The 22,103-nt window shown below is 44.6% G+C and overlaps 3 protein-coding genes across 4 annotated transcripts in view; 1 reads left to right on the top strand and 2 right to left on the bottom strand.

Annotated features, from left to right (window-relative positions):
* The window catches only part of LOC121557986 (fibroblast growth factor 14-like), a 46,284-nt gene extending 37,336 nt beyond the window's left edge, over positions 1-8,948 (bottom strand). Inside the window, exon 1 of the mRNA XM_041871431.2 lies at positions 7,954-8,948. Within this exon, the coding sequence (XP_041727365.2) occupies positions 7,954-8,458 (505 nt within the window). The 5' untranslated portion in view covers positions 8,459-8,948. The remainder of the gene's footprint in view (positions 1-7,953) is intronic.
* Positions 8,949-12,922: 3,974 nt separating this feature from the next.
* Positions 12,923-16,337, bottom strand: LOC121557993 (F-box only protein 36-like). The gene is made up of 4 exons (XM_041871444.2): positions 16,222-16,337; positions 14,358-14,466; positions 13,790-13,962; positions 12,923-13,601 (listed from the first exon to the last, which is right to left on the bottom strand). Exons 1-4 carry the CDS (start codon positions 16,315-16,317, stop codon positions 13,413-13,415), a joined length of 567 nt encoding a protein of 188 aa, XP_041727378.2. The 5' UTR covers positions 16,318-16,337; the 3' UTR covers positions 12,923-13,412.
* A 1,342-nt stretch (positions 16,338-17,679) lies between these two features.
* Positions 17,680-21,556, top strand: LOC121557989 (chromosome alignment-maintaining phosphoprotein 1). Of its 2 annotated transcripts, none has more exons than XM_041871437.2 (2): positions 17,680-18,997; positions 19,602-21,556. In XM_041871437.2, exons 1-2 carry the CDS (start codon positions 18,840-18,842, stop codon positions 20,860-20,862), a joined length of 1,419 nt encoding a protein of 472 aa, XP_041727371.2. In that variant the 5' UTR covers positions 17,680-18,839; the 3' UTR covers positions 20,863-21,556. The 2 variants fall into 2 exon arrangements, with proteins under 2 accessions (XP_041727371.2, XP_041727372.2); XM_041871438.2 differs by lacking the exon at positions 17,680-18,997 and adding an exon at positions 19,035-19,220.
* Positions 21,557-22,103: the final 547 nt, after the last annotated feature.

Raw genomic sequence — 22,103 nt, 5'->3', positions numbered from 1 at the left:
CTATATCAGACCGTATACCATGGGTATGACAAAACATTTATTTTTACTGTTCTAATTACGTTAGTAACCAGTTTATAATAGCAATAAGGCACTGCATTGCGTCAAGCCTAAGAACAGCCCTTAGCCATGGTATATGCCAGGTCGCAGTTGTAAATGAGAACTTCTTCTCAACTGGCTTACCTGGTTAAATAAAGGTGAAATAAAAAAAATTAAAAAAATATTGGCCAAATATTGCACTGGCAGTCTGAGGGATGCTAATGCTAGTACCGTTACACTAGCTGGGCATTTACGCAAGCCGAAGCTGGATGTCTGCTCCACATAGAGCTGACCCCTCTGGCAATCTGTAGGACCTTACATTGACTGTCTGTATTGAGCCCTTGCGCTAATATAGAATGCTGGTTTCTCATTCAAAATACAAAACTAAGACTCAAAGGACCTTCTAGTACTGTAATCTTCAAATGCCCAGCCCACACACACCATTTTCTCATTCTGTGTTATGGGGTAGAAATTGATGTGCTAATTTAAGGTTGTGTATCACTGAACCTTGGCCTTTCTCTCTGGCCTCAAACTGATCATGGATCCAGCAGCGGTCAATACAACATTCAACCCCTGAGGGTGTGTGTGTGGGCGTGTGTTTACGTGTGTGTATGTGTGTGTGTGTGCGTATATGTGTGTGTTTGTGCATGTGCATTTGTGTGTGTGTGTGTGTATGTGTGAGAGGAAGGAAGTGTGAAAGCTTCTAGAGAGAGAGAGTGAGAGAGAGAGAGTGTGTGAGAGATAGAGAGAGAGAGAGTGTGTGTGAGAGAGAGAGAGAGAGAGAGAGTGTGTGTGAGAGAGAGAGAGAGAGAGCGAGAGAGAGAGAGAGAGATAGAGAGATAGAGAGAGAGAGAGAGAGAGAGAGAGAGAGAGAGAGAGAGAGAGAGAGAGAGAGAGAGAGAGCGAGTGGACCTTGATGGGTATAATTTGAGTGCTGTTTAACCTTCCCCTGTAGAATGAGCTGTTATGGGAGCTCTTGATGAAAGTAGTCATTTAGCAGAGATGAGTCGTACCTTTGGGAATAGAGCTATTGTCTGAATAACAACACTGTAACTGCACAGCGAGAAATCATGTTTAAGTACTATGCTGACAGGTCACACAGCGTTCAGTCACTACATGTCGCTCTCTCTCTCTCTCTCTCTCTCTCTCACTCTCTCGATTTAAACTGCACACACACACCTGCAGAGGGAAAATAACCTGTAGCAGGGCTCCCCAGGAGAAAGCTTGGCTACCCCTGGTATAAGGTACTTCATTTGGAGCTGTCCGTTCAACACTCACAGCCCTCAACCAAGCAGCCAGCCAGCCAAGCAGCCAGGCAGCTATAAGCCAGAGCAGGCTGTGAACATATAACCATCTGCTGGGAGTCTGGGTCTGAAGCCTCTAGAAGACAAGCTGACAAACACAGTCTTTCTCTCTCTCTCTCTCTCTCTCTCTCTCTCTCTCTCTCTCTCTCTCTCTCTCTCTCTCTGTCTCCCTCGCTCTCTCTCTCTCTTTTTTTTTCTCTCTCTCTCTCTCTCTCTCTCCTCTCTCTCTCTCTCTCTCTCTCTCTCTCTCTCTCTCTCTCTCTCTCTCTCTCTCTCAGGCTGTCACTGATAGCAACAACAGATACTAATAAACTGAAATGTATGTGTTTACAATTGCAATGTTGTTTCTTCTGTCAAAAGTGACTGGACCACTGTCCCATGTCACAACAAACTCATATAGATTCTGCAGATAACAGCCTAGTATAATCACTATACAGTATCAGTCAGCTTTGAAGAAGCTTTGTTTACAAGACCTGTTTGGTTGGAATCATGTGGAATTGTGCTGTGCTGGAACGTGCTGGAACTCTGGACCCAGGACATCATGAAATTCCATGCAGTTCCACCACGGTCTCTCCCTCGAGACTGACTTGTGGAGGTTTGAAATGTACTGCAATGTCTCAACGTCTATTGGAGGCAGGTCCTGAATATAACATAACCGCTTTTCACCCTCACCCTGGCCCTGGAATTCAATGTGCCATGATAATTAGTATTTATTTTATTTGGACAAACAAAGTGTAGCCTGGCCGCTACAGACACCGTTGGACGGACAGATGGTAAATGAAAGCGGTTTCTCCTCGCTTGTCAATCTCACGGTGTCAGCTGAGCATAAGTAGTTCTGATCTACTACACCAGAGAGACAGAGACAGAGCGAGAGAGAGAGAGAGCGAGAGAGAGAGTGTGTGAGAGAGAGAGAGAGAGAGAGAGAGAGAGAGAGAGACAGAGAGAGAGAGAGAGAGAGAGGTGAGAGAGAGCGAGAGAGAGAGAGAGCGAGAGAGAGAGAGAGAGAGAGAGAGAGAGAGAGAGAGAGAATCAGTTCATGGCATGTCTGTCTGCCATTCGACATAGCTATCAACTCACATGATACAATGATTGATATGATTACTAAATACAGTAATAGGGAGGCAGGTAGCCTAGCGGTTAGCGCATTGGGCCAGTAAACAAAAAGTTGCTGGTTCGAATTACCGAGTCGACTTTGTGAAAATCTGTTGATGTGCCCATGAGCAAGGCACTTAACCCTAATTTGCTCTATGGGCGCCGTACTATTATGGCTGACCCTGTAAAACAACACATTTCACTGCACCTATCTAGTGTATGTGACAATAAAACGTATATATATATATATATACAGTTGAAGTCAGAAGTTTACATACACTTAGGTTGGAGTCATTAAAACTCGTTTTTCAACCACACCACAAATGTCTTGTTAACAAACTATAGTTTTGGCAAGTCGGTTAGGACATCTACTTTGTGCATGACACAAGTAATTTTTCCAACAATTGTTTACAGACAGATTATTTCACTTATCACTGTTTACATACACTAAGTTGACTGTGCCTTTAAACAGCTTGGAAATTTCCAGAAAATTATGTCATGGCTTTAGACGCTTCTGATAGGCTAATTGACATCATTTGAGTCAATTGGAGGTGCACCTGTGGATGTATTTCAAGGCCTACCTTCAAACTCAGTGCCTCTTTGCTTGACATCATGGGAAAATCAAAAGAAATCAGCCAAGACCTCCACAAGTCTGGTTCATCCTTGGGAACAATTTCTAAATGCCTGAAGGTATCGCGTTCATCTGTACAAACAATAGTATGCAAGTATAAACCCCATGGGACCACGCAGCCATCATACCACTCAGGAAGGAGACACGTTCTGTCTCCTAGAGATAAACGTACTTTGGTGCGAAAAGTGCAAATCAATCCCAGAACAACAGCAAAGGACCTTGTGAAGATGCTGGAGGTTTACATACACCTTAGCCAAATACATTTAAACTCAATTTTTCACAATTCCTGACATTTAATCCTAGTAAAAATTCCCTGTCTTAGGTCAGTTAGGATCACCACTTTATTTTAAGAATGTGAAATGTCAGATTAGTAGTAGAGAGAATGATTTATTTCAGCTTTTATTTCTTTCATCACATTCCCAGTGGGTCAGAAGTTTACATACACTCAATTAGTATTTGGTATCATTGCCTTTAAATTGTTTTACTTGGGTCAAACGTTTCGGGTAGCCTTCCACAAGCTTCCCACAATAAATTGGGTGAATTTTGGCCCATTCCTCCTGACACAGCTGGTGTAACTGAGTCAGGTTTGTAGGCCTCCTCGCTCGCACACGCTTTTTCAGTTCTGCCCACACATTTTCTATAGGATTGAGGTCAGGGCTTTGTGTTGGCCACTCCAATACCTTGACTTTGTTGTCCTTAAGCCATTTTGCCACAACTTTGGAAGTATGCTTGGGGTCATTGTCCATTTGGAAGACCCATTTGCGACCAAGCTTTAACTTCTTGACTGATGTCTTGAGATGTTGCTTCAATATATCCACATAATTTTCCTTCCTCATGATGCCATCTATTTTGTGAAGTGCACCAGTCCCTCCTACAGCAAAGCACCCACACAGCATGATGCTGCCATCCCCGTGCTTCACGGTTGGGATGGTGTTCTTCAGCTTGCAAGCCACCCCTTTTTTCCTCCAAACATAACGATGGTCATTATGGCCAAACAGTTCTATTTTTGTTTCATCAGACCAGAGGACATTTCTCCAAATAGTATGATCTTTGTCCCCATGTGCAGTTGCAAACTGTAGTCTGGCTTTTTTATGGCAGTTTTGGAGCAGTGGCTTCTTCCTTGCTGAGTGGCCTTTCAGGTTATGTCGATATAGGACTTGTTTTACTGTGGATATAGATACTTTTGTACCTGTTTCCTCCAGCATCTTCACAAGGTCCTTTGCTGTTGTTCTTGGATTGATTTGCACTTTTCGCACCAAAGTACGTTCATCTCTAGGAGACAGAACGCGTCTCCTTCCTGAGCAGTATGACGGCTGCGTGGTCCCATGGTGTTTATACTTGCGTACTAATGTTTGTACAGATGAATGTGGTACCTTCAGGCATTTGGAAATTGCTCCCAAGGATGAACCAGACTTGTGGAGGTCTACAATTCTTTTTCTGAGGTCTTGGCTGATTTCTTTTGATTTTCCCATGATGTCAAGCAAAGAGGCACTGATTTTGAAGGTAGGCCTTGAAATACATCCACAGGCAGGGGCGGTGTGTTCATTAGGGCGATATGGGTGACGCACTGCCAAACGGGAAAAGGAAGGGATTTTTTTCTAATCAATTATATCACGGCAACAGTAGTTATCAGTGTTCTAATCTAGACGTCTGATCTGCCACTAAATGTCCAATCAGGCTAAAGTCGTGCTTCAAATGGCCCCCCCCCTTTTGGGGCGATTTCAGTCAGGTTGAAAATCGCCCCAGAAGTCTCTCATAGACTCTCATGTAAAAAGATTTTTTTTCAAATATCAGAGCTTTCAATACAATCTCTATGGGTTTCTGAGGGCTTGCACTTACGCGCTTTCGTCATACGTAACATAACCATGAACGTAACTAAGAAAAGAGCGGGTAGCAGCGTCAATCAATTCACGTACTACTATCAAGATGGCTAACGTTCAGTGCAACTCGATTGTCTCTTTGAAAGAAGTTCACATCAAAGACCATTCAAAACGAGCTACTGGAGTGTATGCTAGCGGTCATGAGGGAACATATTGTGGAGGAGGTGAAGTCGGCGAACTTCGTAGCTATCCAAGCTGACGAGACCACGGACGTTTCTACACAGACACAGCTGGTGCTTGTGCTGAGGTACATAGATAGCAACCACAAAGTGCAGGAGCGCTTTTTTGAGTTCCTTCACATCTCGGAATCAACCTCAGTCTCAATCGCCAGTGTGCTTTTGGAGAGACTGAACGGTATTTTTGCCGACTGACGAGAAAGTCAAACTGTGGTGCACTGGCACTGTACCAGGTTCTCATGAGCTACAACCTCCAGGAGACGTTCTCTGAGACTGTGACTCTGTTGAACATCCTCATAACTACTCCAATGACAACAGCTGAAGCTGAGAGATGTTTCTCAACTTTGACACGAGTTAAGACATTCCTGCGAAATTCAATGGGCCAGGAACGTCTGAATGCACTGGCCATGCTTTCCATGGAGAGGGAACTAGTCCTCAGCATGCCTGATTTCAATGAGAAAGTCATTGACCGCTTTGCTGCATTGAAAGAGAGAAGAGAACAGTTTCAGTACAAGTAATGTAGCCTCTCTCTCTCTTTGTCCCTCCCTGTCTGTCTCTTTAACACACACACGCCCAAATCAGTTCACAGTTGATGTTGTTTAAAATAGTTATTTTTCATTTAAAAAAATGTAAAAAAATAATAATAATCTGTTCATGTTCATTTTTACAAATTGGCCAGAATATGGTTGTTCATATTTACAAATCTATACAATTGGCCAGAATATGGTTGTTCATTTTTACAAAGCCATACAGATAGCTGTGTTTACCTTTTCTAGAAATTATTTTCAAATTCTGTTTTCAGGCAAAATGTCTATCACTGTTCATTTTCACAAATATATACAAGAGGGCAGAATATGGAAGTCTATAAAAATTTCTTATTACCAATAACTTGCATCAATGTTTTCAGTAGCCTCTATCAAAAGCTCCTGCTTGCTTGTTGTGAATTATGCTCAGGTGCACATATTTCCAATTCAACCATGAGGCAAAAAATGTGGTAAAAGCTCTTGTTGATCCTGCAATCTGAACAAATACCAAGATATTTTCAGCTGATATTTCATTTGTTTATGGAAATGCATATTGTTTATGCAGTGTTGAGGAATGTGAAAGAACACCCTTGATTATTTTGACTGTGATAACTTATTTTGCTTTTGTAAGCCAACACTTTTGAGATCAGTCAATAAATGCTTCTGGCATTGACTTATATGCTGCCCCTGTCTTCATGTTGTTGCTGGACATATCTTTTTGAAAATGTGTGTAGGTCACCTAAATCATCAGAAAAATTGCCCCCCCTGAGAATTTTTTCAGGAGCCGCCACTGTCCACAGGTACACCTCCAATTGAGTCAAATGATGTCAATTAGCCTATCAGAAGCTTCTAAAGCCATGACATCATTTTCTGGAATGTTCCAAGCTGTTTAAAGGCACAGTCAACTTAGTGTATGTAAACTTCTGACCCACTGGAATTGTGATACAGTGAAATAATCTGTCTGTAAACAATTGTTGGAAAAACTACTTGCCAAAACTATAGTTTGTTAACAAGAAATTTGTGGAGTGGTTGAAAAACGACTTCCGACTTCAACTGTATATGTGTCCAGTATGAAGGAAGTTAGAGGCAGTTTCGTGAGCCAATGCTAACTAGCGTTAGTGCAATGACTGGAAGTCTATGGGAACTGCTAGAATGACCAATTGCGCTATTGCTAGTTAGCAACTTTCTTCAAACTGCACACAGAGACATAAAAATAGTATCCACGAGTTCATCTGACTCTGGGGAAGTAGATAAAGGGCTTCACTGCCAAAATCACGAAGTATCCCTTTAAGAGCTGAGGAATAACTATAAGAACCTTCATTTATTTTCAGTGTAGGCCTACTAGAAAAATTACCTATTTGGGGGAGAGAGAAAAGACGTGGTAGGCCTAATGTAATTCACACACCCCAAATAAAAATAAATAGCCTTTTACGCATAAAGTTGGCGTAAATGTTCCATTGTTAGTGCAGCATATGTCGCATTGCTTTGCATGAGTTGCTAAAGGCCTAGGTGTTGGAATAGCTGATGATGCTATTTATAGATCAAAAGCTCTATGCAACAAAAAAAAATATGCTGTGAATATCTCAGCGTGTATTTACAGTCATGGCAACGTATCTGAGTGAACTGCATCAACAGATAGCCTAGATGTCCAATTCGCATGCATGGTGATATCTGAATATAGGCGTAAAGGGGAATCATTGCGTTTAGGCTGAGAGCCGCAGCGTGTTTGACTGGGCCAGTACTGAGCTGAGCCCGTGGAAGTGTTGCAGAAGTGAGCTATACTGCAGTGATACAAACCCGAACAAACCCGAGTGAGAACAGCGGCAGCCACAGCACAGTGAAAATACGCAGCCTCGATACAGTCTGCAGCCAAATACCATTGGCATAACAGGCCCTACAATCACCTGAAGAAAGTTCCGCAACAGCTGAAATCTATGTGTTGCTGTGTGGTTGTGTTGGAGGGATTTGTTTTTGTGTGTTGGCTTTTTTTCCTGCTGCGCTTCTGGCACGCGCGCGCTCAACACACAAACACACACACACAAACACACGTAACACCAGCAGTGGCAGCAGTAGTGGGGTCTGCGCAAATAAGTTATTCACCCCCTCCTCTCCTCCTCCTCTTTCTCCCCCCCCTCCTCTCCCCCTGCGCTCACTTGGTGCACAATTGCGATTGCAGCTACAACACACCAGCAACCATAAGCTTGCGCCGAACAGTGCAGTCACAGGGGGAAACACACACACACACAGAACCACACATGGGGGTCCCTCGCTCTCTCTCTTTCTCTCTCACTCACTCAGTCTCTCACTCACCAGTTGGGTTCTTGGTTTTCTTGAGACTCTTGCCACAAAGACACTGCAGCATATGCGATCCTTTGCTGTAAATGTTCCAAAGAAACCTCATCGATTTGGTCGAGGAGCGCTCCAGCAGCCTAGACACCCTCATGGGGACTCGCTCCCCCCGCTTGCATAACAGCCAGGTCCCGTTGGGCTTAGCTCTGCGACTCGGCCCAACCAGCTGGACCATAGAACAGAACAGGTGAATCCCCGGGTCCTTCGAGTTGGCGCTTAGCTGCAGAAACGCTTCGTTATACCGCAGAATAAAGGCGCCTGCTGCAGTTTCCTCCACTTGCTCCTGCTCCTTAGCGGTATCGCTGCTGCGGGTACTGCTGCTGCCGCCTGGCCGGCGCGTCAGAAGCCCAAATATACTCTTTAGATCGCATCTGCCGCACAGGGGGAGCGGTGCGGCAGACAGACATGCGGAGCTAGCGTGTAGTCGGCGAAACGCAGGGGATTTCTGGACAAAAAACCATTGCATATTAGTTCGTACGTTCCCGGGGTGAGGGTGGATGTGGGTTCGGTCCGTTAGTGAACCCGTAGGGGTACCATCCCTATGCGAACACTGCAGCGGAGCTTTCTAACCAACAACGCATAGCCAATCGAATCCAAATCAAGTCGCGTCGTCACGTTGGTGAAGGCTACTGGCTTTTACTGTAAATCACAGCAGGAATCAATCCCCAATCCCTTCGTTCCTGCGTCTTTAAAAAAACCGTGTTGAATATTGAATAAAGCCTGGGTTTTTTATGAATAATCCATGCTTCTTTGATAGAGTCCCACTGCACTGCTGCTGTTGCGGCTCTCCTATCCGGGTAGTTTCTGTTTTCTCTTTCCCCCTCTTCTTTTTTGCTCTCTTCCTCACCTTGTTGATGAAAATAAGCTGACTATGGCCCTCCCTTCTCCCAAAAGTACAACGCATCCGGTAGAGATGTGTGTGCGTGGTCCCGTACCCCTGCGCTGGAGATAGGCGGGCGGGGGGGATAGAGGGAGGAGGGGTTCGAACCGAGAGATCGGCTATCCATTACGTAGACACGTGGTTTCCACATCATCACCTACGAACGAGACGCTCCCCCAGTTTCGGTAAAAGTGACTCGAGATATCGTCACTTCACCGGCCAGCTTGCTCTTTCCCGTCTTTTCCAGTCACTTCCAAACCGTGATTGGAATTCGCCATTGCTGTAGCTTACTGTAATTCGGTTTGGCGGCCCTCAGGGGGGGAGGGGGGGGGCACAACTGTTCTTCATTGTGAAGCCAGATAACCGAACAGAGCAAGATTTCTGTGCAGCTGCTTCAATGCTACAGGTCGTCATACTGTACATGGCATTCACCTGTTCCGTCCCAACACACAACCAGAGAGAACAGAGGCTGGGTGAAACGTCCAGAGCGTTGTAGAGCCATATGGAACATGATAGAACAAAACGAATACTGTAGTTTATTGATAAGTGCTCTCTAGCTAGAAATCTTAATGTGTGTGTGGGTGTGTGTGTCCAGCAGATGCAGTGAAGTGCAGCGTTTGCAGCATTGAACAGCGTTTTGTTGGCTATAACCGCTCTCCGTGGTCCCGACCTGCTCCACTCGCATAGCACCAGCTCGACAGGTGGTGCTGAAAGGACAGCGCCAGGATCAGCATCATATCAGCCGCGACGCATTCTCCCATTTTCCCTGCATGTTCTGCCCCATATAATTAGTTTAGAGTCTAACTCTCGACAAGAGAGCCATATTGCCCAGCCTTGAACCACCAAGAAAGGTTAAATTATAGCAATATTATATGTTATTTGTAAAGTGATTTTCAAGACACCCCAAAGCTCTTTAGCCTGCGTTCATTTAAAAAGCCCCAAAAGAGCTCTCAGCTGTGTTGACTGAGCGGCTGATAACTCTATTCATACCAGGCACGACCGCTTTATTTGAACAACGTTGTTTAGTCACTTCTCAGTGTTCAAGGCCAAAGCTTAGCGCCATTACACAACAAAGAAACAGCTCAGAACATTGCAGCAGGTGAGAAGTGGTAAAAGACTGCGTAGGAGGTAGGCAGTGGTGGGTATAGAACCACCACAATCGACACAGTCACTTCTGTCAAAACTCTTTTCACTTTTCTTAAAAAGTGTTTCTACATCTATGGCTGTAATATACATACAGTACCAGTCAAACGTTTGGACACACCTACTCATTCAAGGGTTTTTCTTTATTGTTACTATTTTCTACATTGTAGAATAATAGTGAAGACATCAAAACTATGAAATAACACATATGGAATCATGTAGTAACCAAAAAAGTATTAAACAAATCAAACTATATTTTATATTTGAGATTCTTTAAAGTAGCCACCCTTTGCCTTGATGACAGCTTTACACACTCTTGGCATTCTCTCAACCAGCTTCATGAGGTAGTCACCTGGAATGGATTTCAATTTACAGGTGTGCCTTGTTAAAAGTCAATTTGTGGAATTTCTTTCCTTCTTAATGCGTTTCAGCCAATCAGTTGTGTTGTGACAAGGTAGGGTTGGTATACAGAAGATAGCCCTATTTGGTAAAAGACCAAGTCCATATTATGGCAAGAACAGCTCAAATAAGCAAAGAGAAACGACAGTCCATCATTACTTTAAGACATGAAGGTCAGTCAATACGGAACATTTCAAGAACTTTTAAAGTTTCTTCAAGTGCACTCGCAAAAACCATCAAATCGCTATGATGAAACTAGCTCTCACGAGGACCGCCACAGGAAAGAAAGACCCAGAGTTGCCTCTGCTGCAGAGGATAAGTTACCAGCCTCAGAAATTGCAGCCCAAATAAATGCTTCACAGAGTTCAAGTAACAGACACATCTCAACATCAACTGTTCAGATGAGACTGCATGAATCAGGTCTTCATGGTCGAATTGCTGCAAAGAAACCACTACTAAAGGACAGCCAATAATAAGAAGAGACTTGCTTGGGCCAAGAAACATGAGCAATGGACATTAGACCGGTGGAAATCTGTCCTTTGGTCTGATGAGTCCAAATATGAGATTTTTGGTTCCAACCGCCGTGTCTTTGTGAGACGCAGAGTAGGTGAACGGATGATCTCTGCATGTGTGGTTCCCACCGTGAAGCATGGAGGAGGAGGTGTGATGGTGTGGGGGTGCTTTGCTGGTGACACTGTCAGTGATTTATTTAGAATTCAAGGCACACTTAACCAGCATGGCTACCACAGCATTCTGCAGCGATACGCCATCCCATCTGGTTTGCGCTTACAGGACAATGACCCAACACACCTCCAGGCTGTGTAAGGGCTATTTGACCAAGAAGGAGAGTAATGGAGTGCTGCATCAGATGACCTGGCCTCCACAATCACCTGACCTCAACCCAATTGAGATGGTTTGGGATGAGTTGGACCACAGAGTGAAGGAAAAGCAGCCAACAAGTGCTCAGCATATGTGGGAACTCCTTCAAGACTGTTGTAAAAGCATTCCAGGTGATGCTGGTTGAGAGAATGCCAAGAGTGTGCAACGCTGTCATCAAGGCAAAGGGTGGCTACTTTGAAGAATCTCAAATATAAAATATAACTTTTTGGTTACTACATGATTCCATATGTGTTATTTCATAGTTTGATGTCTTCACTATTATTCTACAATTTAGAAAATAGTACAAATAAAGAAAAACCCTTGAATGAGTAGGTGTGTCCAAACTTTTGACTGGTACTGTATATACATTTTTATATATATATACAGTATATATTATTTTTATTTATTTGGATGATATTTCATAGGCTACACCCAGGCTGTAAAATCTGTGCTACTTTTTGCATTCCGTTCCAAAAGAATTTTTCCTTCTACTCTCCTTGCCAGAGAGAGAAGGCTAGTTTTTCAAAATGAAATTCGGCCCTCATCTATCTCCGTTGTCAGAATGGAATTCGTTAACCCTCTACCAGAGCGAGTGAACAGTTGGAGTGTGTGAGAGAGAGCGAGCTCCTCATTCATTGATCTTTGTCACAGTACTGAATGGGCAGGCCACTCCTGGGACTATCATGTGGCTGCTCTGTCAGCCACCATTAAATAGCTGTCAATGATAGACCATGCTTGTACTGGGCCTTTCAGATTGTGTCTACGTCCCAAATGGCACACTATTCCTTACATAGTGCACTAGTATATTAAATAAAAACGTATCCTCTCTCTCTCTCTCCCCCTCTTTCCCTTGCTCATTATCTCTCTCTCTCTCTCTCTCTCTCTCTCTCTCTCTCTCTCTCTCTCTCTCTTCTCTCTCTCTCTCTCTCTCTCTCTCTCTCTCTCTCTCTCTCTCTCTCTCTTCTCTCTGACAACTTTTTTCTCTCTCAGACAACACCTTTTACTTATTTTCAAGTCTTTGAAAAGAACACATATTGCATTCCAAAATATGTGTTCTACTCTATACAATCATTGTGGTCCATCAATAGTCAATATGCCCCAAGAGAGCTGTGGTGCGGTGTATGCGTGTGCTGCATCACTCAGAGAATGGAATTTTATTACAGCTAGGTCACACCAGAGGGGGGTCTCTAACATGATAACGCCCAAGCAGAAAGCCTCCACAGTACTATAGGCTTTAGCCTCTGGTGGGTAGAGAAGACTAGAGCACTCAGATGGGCGACCAGTATATTCAATCACATGCATTGGATTAGGACTTCTGATCTGCCTGCAGTACATCGGAGAATAAAAAAGGTTCATTCTATTGATGAACTACTGTCTATATCAGGGTTCTTCAATTCCGGTCCTGGAGGGCCGAAACACTTCTGTTTTTTATTTCTACCTGGTAGTTAATTGCACTCACCTGGTGTCCCAGGTCTGAATTAGCCCCTGATTAGAAGGAGAGGATGAAAAACAGAGGTGTTTCGGCCCTCCAGGACCGGAATTGAAGAACCCTGTCTATATGCTTGATTCATCACAGACACAATGTATAGGTGATTGTACCATATGTTCTTTATTCTATCATTTGAGACCAAAAACACAAAAACAAACAACATTAGCTATGTATCATTATAACCATTAAAAGGTTTTGGGATAGCAATAACTCTTCCCCAGTTGAGCTCAGACTTCCTTCAGCAGGCTACCAAACTCACCAATTGGTGAATCAGAGAGGTTTATGAGGCTCTCTGATTTTTGCTTAATATCACCACCTGCTGGCCATTCAAAACGCTCACAGGCAGCTCCACTGCCCATATAAACTAACTCTGCCCTAGGTGCCTAATGTAACTATTTCCCAGGTCATGGAAATGTAATAGATAATAATCAAATATCTTGAAAGTGTTTGAGAGAGAGACAGACAGACAGACTAACAGATAGATAGACAGACCGACAGACATACTTTGCTCCTCTCTCTGTCTCACATGTAGCCTGGTGAAATCAGCCTGATTGTGCAATAGCTCACGTTCTGTTGAAGTAAAACGAAACGAGAGCGCAGTGGTCAGTCTGCGTGACCAGGCTAACACTCTCACAGGTGCCAGATACTGTTCTTCCTCTTGCTGTGCTGCTGCTGGGCCAGACGGGAGAGCACCTGTCTTCTGTGAAATACCACCAGGCGGCGCTGTAGAGAACGGCTCACACCCTCCATGGTGACCTCACTCTGCCCGTACCTGGCCCCTGCTGTCCCCCGTTCCCAAAACACCTCACTGCAGCATAGCTAGGGGTAAAGAGGAGGATGGGAGGGGGGAGAAAAAGGGGGAGAGAGGGAGAAATGATAGGGGCAACAGAGGGAGGAGGAGAGATCATAAATGTTGAGCATTTTTCAGTCTGAGAAAAGCTCTACCAGCATAATAACCCCAATCATTATTATAAATCCTTACAATGATGTCATCATGGTTAGCCTACCTGTTGGAGCCTCTTGCAGGTCTGGGAGATGTTCTTAATCTCTGTCCACTCCAGGAAGGACAGGATGTTCAGGAGCAGCCAATCAGGGAGCCGGACCAGGTAGTCATAGCGATGCCAGCACAGGTTCACCACGTAGTCCAGAGTGTGTGGACCAAACACTCGCCCTATGTGACCTGTGACGGACCCCCCACACACATTCTCTTTCAATAAAAGTTTATTTTAAATAGTAATAGGCTATTGGCATCTATTCTAAATAAATCGTATGATCTTTGGAATTGGACAATACAATTATTTTATTGTGTATTCTTGCTATGGACCATTAAAAGGATATTGTGGGAGTAGGCTCTCTCGTTCCATGTCTAGACTTGCCCATGGTCGGGTTGTTCAATATGACAGATTGATCGTTGGGTTTTATATGACAGAATTATTTATGGAGAGTATGCACTTGTGTGACCTAAAATAACCTATCTCTCTAACACACACACTCACACACACACACACACACACACACACACACACACACACACACACACACACACACACACACACACACACACACACACTCTACCTTGTGTGTGGCTATCCTGTAGGAAGTCTGTGTGTGATTTCTTGTTTTCTGCAGGTTGTGGTTTCTCGTGTCGTAGAGGACAGGACACTCTCCACACCCTGAAAACCACCTACGACCAAACCAGGTCTACATGATTACAAGTTAATACACAATAGCCTAACAGTTCACAGTGTACAAATGTAGCCAGTTAGTTACAAAACACATTTTGTTCACTTGACTGTGTAAATGACTATTCCCAATTACTGTGGAATTTAATGGGATGTTTTGTTCTTTACCATTTTTACATTTCTTTAAAACTCTACCATGTGTCTAGCCCGGAAACTGATCCACATCTGTAGCAGAGCCCTAAAGCTGATGAGATTTCCAGGGTTGCATTCCCTCCCTCCCCTCGGCTGACATACGTTATGAAACAGCTTCTAAATGCTGAACCTAAAAGACATCCAAAAGCCAGTGGAATGGACTAAGCTATGTGTCTGTACTGTTCCTGTAGCTGTAGATGTCTGTACTGTTCCTGTTCCTGTAGGTGTCTGTACTGTTCCTGTTCCTGTAGGTTTCTGTACTGTTCCTGTAGCTGTAGGTGTCTGTACTGTTCCTGTTCCTGTAGGTGTCTGTACTGTTCCTGTAGCTGTAGGTGTCTGTACTGTTCCTGTTCCTGTAGGTGTCTGTACTGTTCCTGTTCCTGTAGGTGTCTGTACTGTTCCTGTTCCTGTTCCTGTTGGTGTCTGTACTGTTCCTGTAGGTGTCTGTGCTGTTCCTGTTCCTGTTGGTGTCTGTACTGTTCCTGTAGGTGTCTGTACTGTTCCTGTAGCTGTAGGTGTCTGTACTGTTCCTGTAGCTGTAGGTGTCTGTACTGTTCCTGTTCCTGTAGGTGTCTGTACTGTTCCTGTTCCTGTAGGTGTCTGTACTGTTCCTGTTCCTGTTCCTGTTGGTGTCTGTACTGTTCCTGTAGGTGTCTGTGCTGTTCCTGTTCCTGTAGGTGTCTGTACTGTTCCTGTTCCTGTAGGTTTCTGTACTGTTCCTGTAGCTGTAGGTGTCTGTACTGTTCCTGTTCCTGTAGGTGTCTGTACTGTTCCTGTAGCTGTAGGTGTCTGTACTGTTCCTGTTCCTGTAGGTGTCTGTACTGTTCCTGTTCCTGTAGGTGTCTGTACTGTTCCTGTTCCTGTTGGTGTCTGTACTGTTCCTGTAGGTGTCTGTGCTGTTCCTGTTCCTGTTGGTGTCTGTACTGTTCCTGTAGGTGTCTGTACTGTTCCTGTAGCTGTAGGTGTCTGTACTGTTCCTGTAGCTGTAGGTGTCTGTACTGTTCCTGTTCCTGTAGGTGTCTGTACTGTTCCTGTTCCTGTAGGTGTCTGTACTGTTCCTGTTCCTGTTCCTGTTGGTGTCTGTACTGTTCCTGTAGGTGTCTGTGCTGTTCCTGTTCCTGTAGGTGTCTGTACTGTTCCTGTTCCTGTAGGTGACTGTACTGTTCCTGTAGTTGTCTGTACTGTACCTGTGTCTGTAGGTGACTGTACTGTTCCTGTAGGTGTCTGTACTGTACCCGTGTCTGTAGGTGACTGTACTGTTCCTGTAGGTGTCTGTACTGTACCTGTATGTGTCTGTACTGTTCCTGTAGTTGTCTGTACTGTACCTGTGTCTGTAGGTGACTGTACTGTTCCTGTAGTTGTCTGTACTGTACCTGTGTCTGTAGGTGACTGTACTGTTCCTGTAGTTGTCTGTGCTGTACCTGTGTCTGTAGGTGACTGTACTGTTCCTGTAGTTGTCTGTACTGTACCTGTGTCTGTAGGTGACTGTACTGTTCCTGTAGGTGTCTGTACTGTACCTGTGTCTGTAGGTGACTGTACTGTTCCTGTAGGTGTCTGTACTGTACCTGTGTCTGGGTGACTGTGAGTTGGTGGTAATCCTTACAGGGAGGTGCAGCCTGTTGACTGATCTCATACAAACACTCTGAGAGGAGAGTCGACATGATCTCTACACTACTAACACACACTGAGCCCCAAGCACAGCTTCAGAAACTTTAATATGATATTTTGTGTGTGCGTGTGTGTGTGTGTGTGTGTGTGAAGGTGCTGGCAGACAGGGAGGGTGTGGGAGTGGGTGCCATATGTGCCAACCCTGTTTTCAGGACCTACTGTTTGCCAGTTCAACTCTTTGCTGAGTCACGAGGTGCAGTAAGTAGACGGCCATGGGTTTGTCTAGGATTGAGGGTGTGAGTAGATGTGTGTGTGTGTTTGTGGTTGAGGGGAAGGCTGAGAAATATGGAGAGTAAATGTGTGATATTACCCAGCACTGATTTCCTGACGACTCAAACTGAATTCTTCCACTGCTCTATGTTCGCTACATACTTCAGTCTGAGACTGCCATCATTGAATTTGTTAGTGGTGACGTCAAAATGAGGGGTGATATACAAAACAAAGTCATCAGCGTGATTGCATCATATCTAACCAATCAGAGTATCAAAGCCAATGACACATTTTCTAAACACCGCTTTACCCATGTGTGTTCTGGCTTTGCCCCAACCCATCGGTTTCTGGGACCAATCAGAGTGTTTAGAATGTGTTTGCGTTCTATAAACCGTCTGGGAGTTACTCAGATCCAGACTAATTGCAGAGAATAAACTTACATCCATGGGCGTGGCGTAGCGTTTGGCCAGAGCAAGGAGTTTGAGTAGCCAGGCAACAGCATTCAATGTCGGCACCATGCTCCTTCTGTTCACCTTCTCCTAACCAGTCTCTCAGCCACAACCCTTTCGGTTCCACCTTTCACAAATCTTTACTCTGTATCCGGGCCATTTCTAACGTTTGAGGGGAAGTGAGAGGTTTCTAGTCATAGTGGGTGCCATATGTGCCAACACTGTTTCAGGACCTACTGTTTGCCAGTTCAACTCTTTGCTGAGTTACGAGGTACATTAAGTAAATGACCATTGGTTTGTCTAGGATTGAGAGTGTGAGTAGATGTGTGTGTGTATGTGTGGTTGAGGGGTAGGCTGAGAAATCTAGAGGTTAAATGTGTGATATTACCCAGCATTCATTGTTTACAAGAATGTCGGCACCATGCTCCTTCTGTTCACCTTCTCTTAACCAGTCTCTCAGACACAACTCTTTCTGTTCCGCCTTTCACACATTTTTACTCGGGAACCGGGTCGTTTTCCACATTTGAGGGGAAGTGATGTGGAAATAAGATGCTTCTGGTCATAGAAGACATGGGAAATACCAAAGACCACAAAATGTCCACCCTGTTAGATTTTTGTGATGTTTAATTGATACAACTTTTATTGGAGATTTACACATTTGGAGCCAAAGGAATCACAAGACAAAATCTAAGCTGCATATCATTCCGAAAACCTGTCCCCTCTGTTCGTCCCACTATCCTTTACCCCCCTTCACGAGAAGAGAAGGGAGGGGTGTAGGGGACATTCTTTTGGGAATGAAATGCAGCCTTTTGTTGGCATGACTCATTAAACCATAGAGGTAGAAAGGGGGCCCTGCCATTGAGGGCTTTCACCATTTCAAAGTAGTCAACTGGGTGCCTATGGTTTGTAAATGACTTTAGCTATATCACCGCCATCTAGTGGCCACAATAAATGAATGACAAGAGTTGGTTCAGGCCCCAGCACTGCAGGTGGCGGTAAATCACCAATTTTATTAGCTTTACACTTTATTCAAATACAAAAAAATAAAATGGACTACTTTAAAATGGAGATAGTCCATAGACTTAGATAGACATCGCATCATTGTCTCTGTCCCATTATGGTGTCTGTGAGAGCATGGGCATGGCCATTAAGGCCATCTCCATTTGAAGTAGTCTATTTTCTTCTTCTACTACTTCTGTGAGTTGATAAACAAGCTGAAAGGGTCCACACTGCCATCTAGAGTGGGTTGTTTGAACAGGTATAAAGCCAAGGTTGGCGATTTACTGCCACCTGCAGTTATGGAATGTTTCCTCACAAGTATAATTCATTGGCTGATCCATCCTGGTGACCTGGATGGAATTACGTGATCCTTACTTAAGCCATAGGCAGTCCCACCAAATGGACTATTTCAAAATGGCTAAAGTACTCAATGGCACTGCCCATGCTAAAACAGGCTTTTGGGCACTAGAGTCCTCTATCTAGCTCTATGAGATTGCCCTCAATGGCGTGCCCTGTTCTTATTATACACCAGTGGCATGCTGTCAAAGCAGCCGTTTGTGCACATATTCAAAGATTAGTCCTCTTTCTACCTCTATGGAGGAAACCTAAATATCACGTGGTGCTTGCCCTATTTGCAAAATGCCGATAGGTGCATAGTCCCGGGCTGCAAACCTCCGAAATCCGCCAGTTTCCACTCTTTTCCAAAAGACTATATCGTATTCCGAAAATGGGTGGAATTCGCCTCCCTACACGGGAATGACGTCTTGGACGGCACTCGGATATGCGAGGCTCATTTTAGCAAAGAATGCTTTAGACTGCATACACTGAGAAATATATTGTGGGACGACGCGGTTCCCATGATTTGTCCCAGCGATAGCCCGAGCAGAACCGATACTTCTTCACCTTATGTTAGCCAAAAGGACGAGAAGAAGCAACACCGACCGAACCAAGAAGTTCAGGATAGACCACGCATGGATTCTTCTGTTGTTGTACAGAACAGCAGGAAGCCGAAGCGGTGAGTAGAGGGTTAATGATGGAGGCTACGTCACTTCAACGTACTGAGCGTCACTTCTGATAGGCCAAGGAAAGGCTCCCGAGGAAAAACAGTTACATTATAGCAGATTTTTGTTATTGTATCAAATAATTCAGCAAAACGTGAACGAACAACAATCAGGAATAGTCTACCTAGTCACGGAAATATGAAATGTGTACTTCATTGGATTTTTGAGAACTGATAGGTGAGTTAAAATGTAAATTTTCGAACGAACTATGTGCTATTGTTTACACAGTAAACTAGCTTGAATTAGGCTAAATCTATTTTGGAATAAGCTGTAGCCTACTTTCAATTTGTGGACATGGCTGGAGTTATGCCTCTACAATGTCAGATGTGAATGTAGACTAGGCTACACGTTGTTATTGATACAGATTTCTTGATGTACAGCTGTGCTACAATGCTAGCTTGTACATTTGTATGCATTTGAGCAACTGTTAAGTTACGTTACGTTATCATTATTAATCCATTACTAACAACACTTATGTATTACATACATTCAGTCTTGTTCAAATAAACAACAATCAATAATTAAAACGCCATGTTTTTCACTCCCCTCTGTGTCCAGTGTGCTTCAGTCAATGGAAGCCGTGATGGAGGTTAAGGAGTCAGAGACAGCCATGATGGATTTTAAGGAGTCAAAGGAAGCCACAATGGACGTTAAGGAGTCAATTTCAGCCACAATGGACGTGAAGGAGTCCATGTCAGCCATGATGGAAGTGAATGAGTCAGAGTCAAAAGAAGCCATTGTGGACATTAAGGAGTCACAGGGAGCCGTGATGGAGGTTAACGAGTCAAGGGAGTCAAAGGGGGCTGTGATGGAACTCAAGAGGCAGTCTTCCTCCTCTGGCGGCCAGGGGCGGGACAGAGACCGGGAGTCGGACAGCTATCTCCAGCACCTCCAGTGTCCCCACTGTCTGCTCCAGTGTAAGAGCCACTGCAGCTACCTCATCCACATCGCAAAGATCCACCCAAGCCGTCTGGACGACACGCCTGTGGGTCGCCTGGGCAACGCCATCTTCTACCAGCGCACGGCACGGCTGTTCCACTGCAACGTGTGTTTCCACACGGCCAGGGAGTTCCCTCGTCTCTACGACCACCTGCTCACCAGCCACTGCCTCTCTGGGAAGGGAGAGGGGGAGGGGGAAGAAGAGGGCGGGGAGGAGGGAGAAGGGGAGGAGCGTAGGGGGGAGGGGAGAGAAGACCAGGAAGGTATCAGTGTAGACATGCTGTCAAAAGACAGTAGTCATCCTCCCAGTGAGCCCAAGGCAGAAGAGGAGGATGAGGGCAAAGGAGGAGTGAAGAAAGTGGAGGAAGGTGGGAAAAGAGGAATAGAGGAGATGGAGGGAGGTGAGGACAATGAAGAGGACAGCCCCATGAAACGAAAGAGAAGCTCTACGGCAGGCAGTGAGGAAGAGGATCATGACGAAGAGGAAGAGGAGGAGCTACAGACCAACAACAACAAAAAAAGTGACAAACACAAAAAGCAGGAAGAGGCCTTCCTGACCAAATATATCCAGCGCCAGGGGGGACGCTACAACTGTCGCCTGTGCGGCAAGCGCTCCAAGATGAAGGGCCATGCCATCTACCATGTGAGCTACAAGCACGATGTGCCCAAACCTTACTCCTGTAAAGAGTGTAGTAAGGCCTTCATACTAGAGTATTCGCTACTCAATCACATCTACCACAACCACAGACAGGGCATGTACCGCTGCCTCTTCTGCCCCTTCAGCTCTGACGTGGTGTGGGGCATAAAACGCCACGGCAACCGCTGCAATGCCCGAAGCGGGGAGGGGGAGGAGGGGGAGGGCAGCAACGGGGAAGAGTGATTGGTTAATGGTTGTAGATTCTAGAATCTCTTTGCATTGTGCACCTACTAGGCTAGCAACCCTAGGTACAGTAGATTGCACTGTTACAGAGGTGTAGATTCTCAGTGAAGTATGTATTTACTTCCTCTGTACACACAGTGATGAAGAATGAACGAGCTGTTGATGTACTTTGTCATTCTGTTGACTTTTCCTGATATACTTCTGTGGAGCAGATGGACTCAAATGTAGAATATGTACTTTGTGAACTCGCAAACAGCCTTAATACGTACATGACAGCTGTTGATGACGCATAATGCTGCACAATGAAACTATCAACTGACAAACATGTTTTTTTTTTTTTTTTTTTACCTGCCTTTATATTATCTTGTAACCTGGGATTTGTTTGTGTCTTGGAAAACATTAAAATAAAAAGGATACATCAATTTAGCCAACTTTCTCTGTCATAGAAGTCTAGACCCACACCTGCAGCACAGGAGGTGTGAAACAAACAGTTTGTTTCGTTTCACACCTCCTGTGCTGCAGGTGTGTGTGTTTTTGGGCTGTTCCTTACACCTCGCCACTGTGGTTTCCTGGACTAACAACAGCTTTTCGTTGTGAGTAGGCTACAGCAGTGTCTCGTTCTTGTATTTTACGCCACATGTAAAGTGTAGGTCCCATGTTTCATGAGCTGAAATAAAAAATCGTAGAAATGTTCCATATGCTCAAAAAGTTTATTTCTCTCAAATTCTGTGTACAAATTTGTTTACATCCTTGTTAGTGAGCATTTCTCCTTTACCAAGATAATCCATCCACCTGATACGTGTGGCATATCAAGAAGCTGATTAAACAGCATGATCATTACACAGGTGCACCTTGTGCTGGGGACAATAAAAGGCCAGTTTTAGAGAATTTGGCAGTATGTCCAACCGATTTCACAACCGCAGACCACGTGTAACCACGCCAGCCCAGGACCTCCACATCCGGCTTCTTCACCTGCGGGATCGTCTGAAGGGGGGTGTGGGGGGTGCTGAGGAGTATTTATGTCTGTAATAAAGCCCTTTTGTGGGGAAAAACTCATTCTGATTGGCTGTGCTTGGCTCCCCAGTGGGTTGACCTGGCTGCCAAGTGGGTGGGCCTATGCCCTCCCAGGCCCACCCATAGCTGCACCCCTGCCCAGTCATGTGAAACCCATAGATTAGGGCCTAATGAATGTATTTCAAGTGACTGATTTTCTTATATGAACTGTAACTCAGTAAAATCTT

Source organism: Coregonus clupeaformis, chromosome 28 (assembly GCF_020615455.1).
Source record: "Coregonus clupeaformis isolate EN_2021a chromosome 28, ASM2061545v1, whole genome shotgun sequence".
Classification (NCBI taxonomy): domain Eukaryota; kingdom Metazoa; phylum Chordata; class Actinopteri; order Salmoniformes; family Salmonidae; genus Coregonus; species Coregonus clupeaformis.
Note: the sequence above shows the minus strand (reverse complement) of the source record. Positions and strands in the feature narration are given on the sequence as shown.